The 12,128-nt window shown below is 43.5% G+C and overlaps 1 protein-coding gene across 27 annotated transcripts in view; it reads right to left on the minus strand.

The window, feature by feature from the left end:
* Nucleotides 1-12,128, minus strand: part of NCKAP5 (NCK associated protein 5) — a 435,119-nt gene that overhangs the window by 208,388 nt on the left and 214,603 nt on the right. For 24 of the 27 annotated variants that reach the window (XM_072040698.1, XM_072040699.1, XM_038182175.2 and 21 more), the window contains one exon: nt 4,101-4,164. The exons of 1 other annotated variant lie outside the window; for it this stretch is intronic. In XM_072040698.1, the coding sequence (XP_071896799.1) occupies nt 4,101-4,164 (64 nt within the window). Of the gene's footprint in view, nt 1-4,100; nt 4,165-7,163; nt 7,281-12,128 lie in introns of those variants that run through there. 2 more of the 27 variants (XM_072040710.1, XM_072040707.1) reach the window with 1 other exon arrangement.

Here is a 12,128-nt window from a genome sequence, read left to right on the forward strand (position 1 = left end):
ATCCAAAGTCAGGCACTTAAGGTTTGGTAAAAACATGTGGATTTAATGAGTCAAAAATAAATAAATAAAAGAGGACTGACTAAAACAGTTTCTAGCTTTTATGATCTTTTGAAATAAACACTTCATCTGTATGGAAAGCTGATAATTTTAATAAAGGAGACACCTGCACAGTCTCCATCAAATTCATACGCACTGTACACACATGAAGTGATCGTATTCTTTTCCTTTACAGAAAGGTAAAATATCTTTGATGAGTCAGAAGTAACATGACTAAGAACATTTCTAAAATGCACATTAAAGAACTGAAGGCCAAAAGCAAAAGAGCCTCACCACAGCTAGGCTCACTGCTGCTGGTGCTTCCAGTAGCTTGACTGGCAGCAGAGCAGATGTGCCTTCTGGTAATGACTAATCATTAATATTTACTGATGAGAAACTTGAGCAAATGTCAGGTATTCACAGCCTAAATTTATTTGGTTCTCCTAATTCAAACAATTTATAAATGCACGTTCATGCAATCTTATGTATGAGGTATCAATTTCTATACAGCCATACGGAAAAAATGGGATCTTAGAGTCAGCTCATATTTTTGGTGATGAACACTAGTCTTGAAGTGCAATACCTTCATTTGTTCTCTTCTTTAGAGTATCTTCTGGTACATATCTACTTCCAATAATCCAGTCATGAAAAATACATGTCTGGGACATTGGAAAAAATACATTTCTACAGGGACTGTTGTGGAGCTGACACACTGGTATCGCACACAGTACAGCATGCCTGATCTTTTAGCCTTAGCTTTTAAAAAAGGTCTCCTCATAAAAACCACATTCCCTCATCACTCACCGTGTTATTTACACAGATGCACAAATCCCTTTTTGAGCAAAGATATCACAGCTTAACTAGTTTCTACAGCACATGCTTAGTGTTGATTGTTTGATGTTGTTCCTGTGTCCGAGCAGGCCTCGCCGCAGCAGTCCCTGCCTCAGCTTCCAGGGACCACATGCGAAATGCAGAGACCGCAAATACTGACGGGCCCCCGTGCAGGGAAGCGAATTATAAATAGCATATTCTTCACATGATTTCTGCAGAGAAGGCAATAGTGAAGTCTACGCACAACTTTCTCACACTGCGATCAAACAGACACCGAACGGAGAGCAGGCAGGGCAGGCCGAACCCCGTCCTGCAGCCACGCGGTGCCGGGGACAAACACCTCTGGCCCTCTGACTCTGCTTGTCCTAGAAGTGGCCGTGGGTTGGTGTAATGCCACCACCTCTTACACTCATGACCCATCTGTATTGCAAAACCCCAATAAAATGTAAATTCTTTGAAGGAAGGAAGGAGCACTGGCACGGTACTAAATGAGGTGCCCCCCTGCAGAAGGCTGGGTGATGTTTCGTGCGGTTTGCAGATGCAGGAGAGGCGGCACGGCTCCTCCTGCAGGCTGCTTTCCACCCACCCCACACCGTGTACTCTCTGCAAGACAGCACAGTGCTAATAGCAGCAACTGCTGTCACCCCTGCCCTTCCCAAATGAAGGTGTTAGCTCATCAAAAGGCCAAAGCCAAAGGCTTGCTCTGCCCAAAATCCCCCTCCAAAATTTCTCTGTGCATCTTTCCTAACAATGTGCCCTGAGACCGGCCTGCGGTGTGGGCTCCGTGCTCGACGGCCCAGGAATGCAGCCTACCGGAATTACTTGGTCCACGGCCTCCCCTGCATTCAGATACTCCATCTCCCGGACCCATACCGCTTCCACACTGCTCGCTCACAGCTGAGTTCATTAATGTTAATTAATGACTGCTGTGTTTCGTATTAAAATTACCGGTTTTGAGCTCTGAGACACAGGCAAGTTTCCATACATCAGCTGCTTCAAAGCAATTGTCTCTCCAGGCGCACTCTGCCTCAGCAGTAGTTGCAGGATAATTGTGGAAATGACCCCTCGGGAAAGAGCAGGAAAACAGTCTGATATTTACCTTGGGGAGAGGCTGCACCCCTGGGGAGCTACCTGTCAGCTTGTAACGGGCTACAGCACTCAGCCTCGCAACCAATTATCCAAAAATCACACTCTGCTTAGCAGTGCCGTGTGAGGAATCTCACAAGCCTGCAGGAAAAGGCACCCGGCGTTCCTGACCCCCAGGAGATGAAACCACCAGGTGGGTGCGACACCAAGGCCAGAAGCCCAAGCCTGGGGCTTTTTCAGAGGCCCCACTGCTTCCCTGCCCTGCTGCAGCCCTCTCCCAAAGGCATGTTATCATCTCCAAGCTGCTGAGAGCTGCTGGGACAGAGGAAGCTCGATTCCCATTATTCTGTGCTGTTCCTTGAGTCCAAAAAGTATGTAAGCAAAGTTACTGAACAGTAAATAAAAGGAATTGTAATGGTCTTTGAATCCGAGTGTCATTTATCAGGCAGAGAGGTCTTGCAGCAGTTCACTTGTTATGACAACTCTTCTTCCACTATAAATTACTTCAGGAGAGTGACAACCTACAAATTATAGGTTTTCTACTAAAAATAGGGGGTCTCTGGAATTGCATATACCAAAAGCATTACCAGGTCTAGAAGGTTAATCACTGTTGCTTATTTCATGAAGTCTTGAATTATCCCGCTAAGTGTATTTTACATGCAATATATTATATTAGTTCTATGCCTCCCAGGGAAAACTGGTTTAAAAAAAAAATTAAAGGAAACACTTCAAATACAGTAAACAGCTCTTTTCAGATTTTGAAAATTGTTTACGCTGGAAACTAAAATGCAATTCTAAACCCCATGCCTGATCTTTGCCATCCTTCCTGAGGCAAAATCCCCTCTGAAGTCAGCAGGAGTTACATCGTGGTTATCGGCTGCTGGATTACAGCTCAACGTGACAGAAGTTTGCTTCTCAGTTCCTAGAGAACTTCTGCCCCAACACGCACCCCATAACCAAGTGCCCCATCGCCTGACTGCTGAACTCTCAAAACTTTCTGGTGGCCAAATCAGCCCCAGCACAGACCCAAGGGTCTTGGGGTAATGCTTGCACCATGCCTGGCACACAGCAGGATTTGGTGCAAATCCCACTGCCCTCCTTCCCCTCACTACGAGCCATGAAGATTGCCAAGGCTCCTGTCAGCCACCCTTCCTCTGTTACGGAGCTGCACGTGGCTATCATATGGCTCATGGCAGGTTTCTCCTACCTCTCACCCACATCCCTCCAAACCTTCTTGCATTGCATTGATCACTAATAATGATTCATAAAATGCACTCACCAGAGGCAGCTGGGATTTTAAGGATCTGGAAGCACACAGCTAACTGAGTGTACAGCTCCTACACAGCTTCTCTCCACCAGGTTAAACAAGCTTTGCCCCAGATTATTTCACAGCCATCTATGAGACCCACTCAGATCAACAGCAGCTTCCTAAGTGTGTCTGAGGGAGTGGATCTGGGTTTGGGACTTTTCTGCTTTGTTATCCCATGGAAGCCTACAACATTTTATCCAAAGACAGGGACAAACAAACTTCTTAACAGATGGGAAGAGTTCCTCAGATATTAAATAATTAAGCACATTCTGCACATGTTGGCTCCGAAAGAAAATTGTTTTGAAGAGATAAGGCACTCTGTTAATTGAGAGCTCTGGTTAACCAAAAATCACTCATTTCAACTTTTGCTCACAAGCCTAATCTCAAACTGCTATGAGAAAAATGAAGATATAAAGAACATTACATGATTTACAAATTGATTGGATTGACTTTGTTTTTAATTAAAGCTTCCATGCTTGCACTCTTCCATCTTTCTGCAGCTGGCCAAGATTTAAGGCCAACTAAAGGCAACTAAATCTACTACATTTTGATCTGAAATTGCCCTTCTGTGCTCATGGTCTTGCTTGCCTCTCTTCCCATTCCAGTGAGCACCATCAGCAGGGAAAAGGAAACAGCTTTTCACTACCGCAACTTTCCCCAGAAGCCAAGACAGAGCATTGAGCTTCCTCAGAGGTATGAATGCATGGTTGGCACCCATCGTTACATCCATGACAGCTTTAACACTTGGGTGTTCATCTTCAGCAAGACGAAATGGACCTAAGGCCTGGACAGAAGCAGTACAGTAAGAACCGCAAAGCAGAGGGGTGCCGCAGCTTACCATGGTTCCTTCACTCTTACTTTGTGCAACTTCTCGCTGCAGCCGAGCCACAGACAGCTTCTCCCTACGGAAAGAAAAGCGTGTGAATAGCATTTCATTTCTCACTGCTGGAGAGGACGCGCCACATCCACGTCACGGCGGCGTTCCTGCACGCCGCTCGGGTAACCCTCCTGGCAGAGCGCTGCCATATTTCTGTGAGGTATTTAACGGCTGTGTTATTGTTTCATTTTGCGGCAGTCTGACAGAACTGGCAATAAATCAACAGAATCTCAACATCATTTGCTCCGTTCAAACACCAGAACAGCTCATCACGCTGCTGGTACAGAAGCAGACCGTGCAAATCAGGCCGCGTGATTTGTTTTCCTGCGGCCCTGCACATCAGCCTCTGCTGCACTGCATTACCACAAGCTAGAAGACTGTTAAATTATCAGTAAATGTATGCATAAAATTAAAATAAATATGCTCCATTTCTAAACATAGTGTAGATATTTTGCAATTTTATTCTTTCTATTAAGCTTTTTTTTTTTTTGTACAAGGCCTTTACCCAAATCTTTGTCTTGACTCATATAGCAATTCACGTGCTTAATTAAGAATTTGGCAATCACAACACAGGTTCTCCTGAAAAGTTGTAAGAAAGGACTGGAATTACACTTTTAGTATGTGCAGAAAGGGAGATGTTTTCAGTGTATGGACTGGGAGAATGTAGCACGTACCAAGTCTGTGAACTACAGAATACTGTGGCATGGGAGACCCACAAGGAACAAAATCCCCCCGTGTTCAGGAGGTCCCAAATGGTCATCAGAGTAATCGTAGGCATTAGTAATATTGTGATCTGTGAACGTACAGTGCTGAAAAAAATGAATATTGGCAAAAGCTAAACACAACGCAGCCACCACCCCAGAGAGGCTGCATTTGTGTTACTGCAGAATATTTGGATGCTTTTGTGAACATGTGAAAAATGACTGAAAATGGAGGAGTGGCAATAATATAAGAGAGAGCCTTAATGCAAGTATCCTACAAACTGCTTCTAAACCACACATGTAACCCTCCCTCTGCCCTGCTTGGTCAGCGTCACACTATCACACAGTATCACAACTTACAACATTGGTTAAACCTATTTTAAGGATGTAATAAAAATAGCCAGTTGCCTTTTTGCGCTGGTTCAGTGCCCTAATATGTTTTAGCGGAAAAAGCTTGCATACCCTTTGAGGGGGAGTTGACTTTTTAATTGCAAAACAAATGCCTGAAGATATTTTATGAGAAAAGATTTAGGGAAACAAACAAAGAAACAATCCACGAACCAGTCTTCCATGTACTTCCAATCTGCATAGGTTTAGTTATTCCTCCTGAATGAGGACAATGCTTTTCCCTCTCCATTTTACCCCTAACAGAGATCTATTTACACATTTCTGGAATTCTGTAGCTTTTATAAAGATAAATTCTATTCAAGCTCCATCAGCAAAGAGAGCTGCGCTTAATGAGATCCAATTTTCACCATTCTTACAGGGGAAGAGTCAGAGGGGGCTTCCTGAACAATTTTCCCAGCAAAGGAGAGCAGAGCCAGGTGTTCCCATACTGTGCCTACAACACTCCTGCTATTGGGAGTGGAATGACTCTTCAACAGTAGAAAGCAACAAATAAACCAGATCATCATGTATGGGAAAACTTGCACCAGGGGATGCAGAAGAGCCACCTGTTTCAGCGGCATCTACAAATAAGCAAACGTAGAGGAAGGCAAGCTCCGTGCTCCCCATTCAGAGGGGTCCCAGTGCTCTTTCTCCTTTCCTCTAGGCAAAGGATCCGGGCACGGGGCACCAGCCCCAAGCAGATGGTTGTCCTCATCTGTGCAGGGCATGCCGTGTGCCCCCAGAGCACAATAATCCCTTGGTTAACTCCATCCAGTTTTGGGACGCATCTGGCCCATTGCCCACAGTGAGCCGCTCTGTGTAAATGTGCCCACATTACCTCTGTAAATACCCACCAGTACCAGGGGTGAGAAATGTGGTCAAAATCCTGCCGTGAGCCAACAGCGTTTAGCACCAATTTGCAGCGCTGGAAGTTTTCGTGTAAGCTACGAGGCAAGGGAGAAGTGGGACCTTCGTGTGCAAGCACAACCAAATCACCCAGCTCGTCCTCAGCACAGTGAGTTTTCACTTCTTTTTTGTTTTTTTTTTTTTCCTTTTTTTAACCAGTGTTACAACTGGATAAGCACTTTTACTATGACTGAGCTGCAAAAATAACAAGCTTTCAGCTACTTTAGCCTTTCAGATGCAAAGAACATTTGACATGCAGCTTCAGCGTTAATCTTGTTTTTTTAATCTTTGCTTTTAAATAGGAAAAAAATCAGTAGCGTTGCTTTGTGCCTATATGGCTTTATTTATTTTTAATCAAGCATGTTTCATCCCTATAGCATGATTAATTAACGAAGTTAATTAGCAACTACAGCCAACCTACAAGAAAACAAAATCCTTCTGAGCATTTAAAAAACCTAAAACATGTTCATTGAGAAGTTCTCATGTTCGCTTTTGAAAAACTACCAAATGATAAAAGGTTTACAAAAACGTTCTTTGAAAGCACAGTTTATGCTCCTAAGTTTGAATATTTGCATTGTAAGTGGCAAAACTCCCAGCCGAGGCCTTTGCAAAGAGATAATTAAAGGAGCCAAACAAGGATGCAATTATATCCTTTCCAGATGGAAGCAGGCACACAAGTGTTCAGTGTGTGGATGTAAGAAAGATACATTTCAAGTCTCAGTATCACCACTAGATTTTGCAGTAGCTTGTTCTAAAAAACAACAGTTTGAGGAAAGCCCATTTAGTCCAAGAAAAACACCAGTGTTTTAAATAATCCTGCACATGCTAAACTCTCCTCAAACCGACGTTTCTCCTTCTCTCTTCCCCACCAGCGAGGCTCCACCAGCCACCAGACAAAAGCAGTCTCCTACCAGCAGTGGCAGCCACCAGCACAGCTCAGGTTTTCCCTGCAGAACTGCGTCACTTGGACTTCTTGCAGTCCACAGGGATTAAGAAAGTCAAAAAGATGCAATTGCAGACCCCCACCTACCACCTAAATTTGAACAAACGCTGATCCAGTTCCTCATCAGATCCACCAAGGCGATGAAGGCAGTACTGGATGCAGGGAAGACTGCCTTGTTCTTTCGGTTCTTCTTTGTGCGTGTTTTACATTGCTGAGACAAACAGAAACCTCTAGCAGCAAAGTTCAACTTCCCAAATGTTAGAGCGAGATTTTCATTCGTATTTTGCAACCTCAGACTCAGCAGCTCGTAGATATATACGGTGTTGCTTCTGCATCTCACACAGGAAAGGTATTTCTTAAAATAGTTTCTTGATAAAGGCACGAAGTAAAGACTTCATTACGACATGCTGGATTGGAACTATTTGCCAAGACCTCAGCCCTGCAGACTCAGAGTAGATTTTCAATGCTAGATAATGATTCTACAGTTTTAATGAAGAGAAATAATTTTAGTGTTAACAATGAAAAAGAACAAATCCCAAACTCTAAAAGAATGCAGAATTTCCTTGTGACATCCCCTGAAACTCAAGTTAATGCTTCACTGAATCTTAATTGCTATGATCCACTGAGAACAGGATGGTTACACCAGACCCCAACATTGTTCATCCACATTTTACACATCAATGTCACTACACACCACCAAGTATCAGCATCTTGCATTTTCAGCATTAATGAAAAGATTTTCACCTTTTCTTATTCCTTATAACTTATTACATTCCTACACCTGGAGTGAATGAGGACAAGATTTAATAGGTATGGCAGTTCCCAAGTTACTAACTTAATTGCTTTTTTACTCTCCGATTTATTTATTTCATGACCAGGAAAGTGTTTTCTTCATGTTTCATCCTTTCTTGGAAACTTTCACTCAGCAGCAATTTCCCTTAGAAGTGGTCAGTTCTGCACCAGAAAATAAACCCTGGCTTCATCTTTCATCTTACAGCTTTCACCATTTGCAAAGATGGAAAACAATCACTTAACCTATGGAAAAAGTCAGGTTTGAAAGTGTTGCTCTTACAATTGGTTTTATTTTTAGTGCTTGTGTCCAACCACAGCAACTGTGCTATATTCCAGGGAGCGCTTTGGTGTCTTTCTGCAGACCACTTTGGAGCAGAGAAATTAGCAGGAGGTTCCTGCTCTACGCTATGGAGATTCAGAAAGTGAATAAACAGCTCACAATAGGAAAAAATATATTTCACCATGTAAAAGTCAGCAAAATGAGAAGAGCTCAGAATGTGAATTTGCAAAGTGTCCCTACTCATTACGCGCTGAAATGTCTCCCTATTTATCACCTAAAATTCGTTCTTTGTAATTTTCTCCCCCAAGCACCCAGTCGTCATAACCCTGACTTCCCAAGGCACCAGAAACCCCAGCACCAAGCCCACCGAGCTGTGCTCGAGCCCCTCGCCTGCTGGGACCTGACAAGAGACAGCCACAGGTGTTGAGGGGAGCTGACGTGCCTCCTTCAGTGTTTGGCGATGCCACGACCTTCCTTGCAGCTGAAGATCAGGCACAAGGGGTGTGTTTGGCGTGCTGTAAGTGTCAGCGCTGTGCTCTTTTTGAAGCTGGTAGTTTAGAATCACAACAGTTTAGCTAGATCTGGCAATAAAGAGAGTCGTCTTGCAAAGAAATATTAATTGAAAATTTAACGCTGAGCAGAGTACGAGCTTTATTTAATTATTTTTATAATAATTGCAGACTGTGGTTACTACAATAGAAGGAGCAATGCTGTCAAGGAGAAGCAGAATAGATAGGAAGAGCCACCAGCAAAGCACAGGCTCCCAATTATTGCTAATTTATTTTTGAGTAAGAGATAAGCATACTGAAAACATCATTTACATTAAAGCTCTCTTCCACAGGACATGTTCCTGCCAAATCCAGACAAGCCGAACAGGTAGCAACTTACTTAAAGTGCATTTCCTTGGGGATGAGGCAGTGTGCGTTGGGGGAACACAGGATGTACAACTGTGATCTAAAATATCAATCAGCCACCCCCAGGGCTCTCACCGATTTCCAGTAGATTTGAAAGTATGTGAAATCTGAAGCAGCAGGTTCAAAGACCGTCTAATTACCTCCAGAAGCATCCACGAGACCACATACAACAAAATCCCATGGGAGACCAGGGGGGTGCCACGGGGCTCAGTCACACACCTGGGCTAGAAGCGAGAAGCAGCACAAGCAGCAGACACACCTGGAGGAGGCAGAACTGTGATAAGAGCCCAAAGGCCCCCAATTGCTAGGCGAGGGGGAAAGGAAAGGTTGTCAGCAGTCCCTGTCAGGTGATGACAGGCTAGTTTTTGTGACAAATTCCTCTCCCAGTCCTGGTCCATCAGCAGAGGCCAGCCAGGTACGGTCACATCACTGGTGCTGAGCTCACGTGTGGGGCTGGCAGTAGAACTATCTTCTCTCACATGGACAATCCTCATTACTTCTCTGCCATTTATTGCTTTCAACAGGGGAATCCTGGGTGCAAGCTTGCACACATTAATTATTCACTGTTATCTCAGTCAACATCTCAAACAGCGATTTTTTTTTTTAATGCTGAGGAAAAAGTCTCCTTCCACGGTGAGCACTGACCCCACAGCACAGCCACCTCCCAAATCCTGTACACGTCTGGGCCAGCAGCATCAGACAGCCAGGGACACACCTACACAGGGACTTTAAAGTGCTTTTTTTTCTTTCCCCCTCAAGCTTTGGGGTGTTTTTTTGTTGTTGTTGTTTTTTTTTTTTGTTTTTTTTTTTTTTTTTAAAACTTTGGTATTGTAGAAAAGCCAGCAAGCAAAGGGTAAAAGCTTTTTAAGTAGAAGTCCCTAACACTCATTAGTAACCTGCTGCTAATGAGAATGACAGCAAATAGAGCCAGCAGCACCTGTCACTGCCCGGACACACAGACAGCAGCAGCTAGCACAGTCAAAGCAGTTTCCAGATGAAGAAAAGGCGAGCAGGTGACTCCTTCCTTGTGGCACACACATTTACTCATAGAATGAGAGACTGATGTCTGGGTGGCGCAATGCCAAACCAGCAGGGTAATTACACATTACACCAAGTGATCATTCCACAGATCTCCTGGAGCATCTCGCTTGTGACCAGCATGTGAGAGAAAATGTATTTGTGTGTGTTTCAGATCTATTCCTCTGACACCTTTCACCTGGAACCCCAGCCCAAAAGGAGGAGGAAAATGGGGGGGTTCAAAATTCATTTATGAAACACAAAAACAGAAAAAAATCCTAATAATTTCTGAAGTCCAGGGGCAGTAGTGAGAGATACTTAAAGATTTGTTTTTAAAAGTCAGCTCAAACATAAACCAGTAAACTGCAGCAGGCAAGGGAATTACAGATGTTCACTCTAATGCACCAGCAAGTATGACACTTCAAATACCCAAGTTTCAAGAAGAAATAAGCAGAACTACAGTACTGAGCCCTGGAATGCTTCTAACACACAGTTTTTCACATTACAAGTAAAATATTCCAAGCATTATGAGAACCTCACATTTCTCAAAAAGCACGTGAGGATTTTAGCAGGGCCAGAGTCTGCCCAGATTTGTTCCCCATTTAAACCTGATGATTTAGTACATCCCACAAACGACTGAAACACACTACTACAAATAAGTCAGCACAGGATCTGTCCCACAGTTACTTTTTTCTTCTAAGAAGCAATACGTTAGCCATAAACCTTATCGTCTCTCTTCTATAATCCTCGCCACACAATAGATAGCAAAAGCAATTTAACAAAATTCAACAGCGTGGCTACAACTTCGGAATTTCTTGACAGCAGTGATTGATTTATCAATTTTAATGTTACATTAACAGTAATACTCAGATTTAATGCTGTATTATTTCAGCCCATAAGTTGCAATCCAAGAAGCATACAGAGCAAATGTGTATGATTAGGCAAGCTGCCAACTTCTCAAAGACTTATCGTGGAAAAGCTCGGTATTTGGGCAGATAGGGAAAGAGATGAAAAGGACTAATAGAAGTCAGTTTGGAATATTAATTTAGCCAAAGAAACTTTAAAGTGTAATATAGGACGCAGTTGCGTGTAGATCCCTGCACTTCACTTCGAGAATAACTGCTTGTTCTTCTTTCCAGGTGATAGCTTAAATTGTTATGCAAATGAAAGCATCTGTTTAATGCAAGCCCTGAAACACTCTAAAATTGTACTAAAATTCTTCCTGAGACTTCTGTCACAGTAGAAGGGCTGCAGTTAGCACTTTTCCATAATAAAAAGAAAACAACAGTGTACATCATCATCCTGACAGCATGCTCCGAGTGGCTGAGTCATTCTTATAACCTTATCCAGTACAGGGCAGTGTGAAGAGCACGTTTTATGCTACCCCTTCTGCATCACTAACCCTGCTCATTGCTTTGCAGCAGTTCGTGGTCCAGCAGCTCCACTTCTTTAAATGAGAGGATGAGACAAGAAGACAGGCTGCTAAAAGTCTCCCGTTTTAGCTTTATACTGCAGGCAGCCACAGAGAAGGCGCTGAAAGAGGCACCAGGCCAGAGCTGAGTGCTGCTTTAGCCGCCACCTTTTACCTCCTTTTATCTTGCAAAAAGTACCTTTATGAATAATGGTGCATCTTGTTTCTCCTTCACACTGCTCCAGGTTTAAAACTGAACACACCAGCACCAGACAGGGACCTGTAGCTGCTTCCCCCCAGCTTAACTGCTCCTCGTGGCATTTCATCCTGTGAGCACGTATCTTTTTACTTTCCATGTTGTTTTTAAGTTGGACGAAGCTGCTCTCTAGGTAAAATGGATTCTCAGCTCTCGTGTTTCTGGGTGGGGGACTTGGTATGGCTTGAAGTACTAGATCCTTAGAGCATATGGAACTATCTATCTATGTTCCTTCTTGTTACACTTTTTACTGGTGTTAATTGTTTCAAGAATTAAACATTTTGAAGTCAGAAGCTGTCCCCCAACACATGAAGAACTCTCTGGATTGTTACCCAGACAGAACTGGCTGAGAGACCTGACCCGGTTCAGCCATTCCCAGTAA

Source organism: Anas platyrhynchos, chromosome 7, assembly GCF_047663525.1.
Source record: "Anas platyrhynchos isolate ZD024472 breed Pekin duck chromosome 7, IASCAAS_PekinDuck_T2T, whole genome shotgun sequence".
Taxonomy (NCBI): Eukaryota; Metazoa; Chordata; class Aves; order Anseriformes; family Anatidae; genus Anas; species Anas platyrhynchos.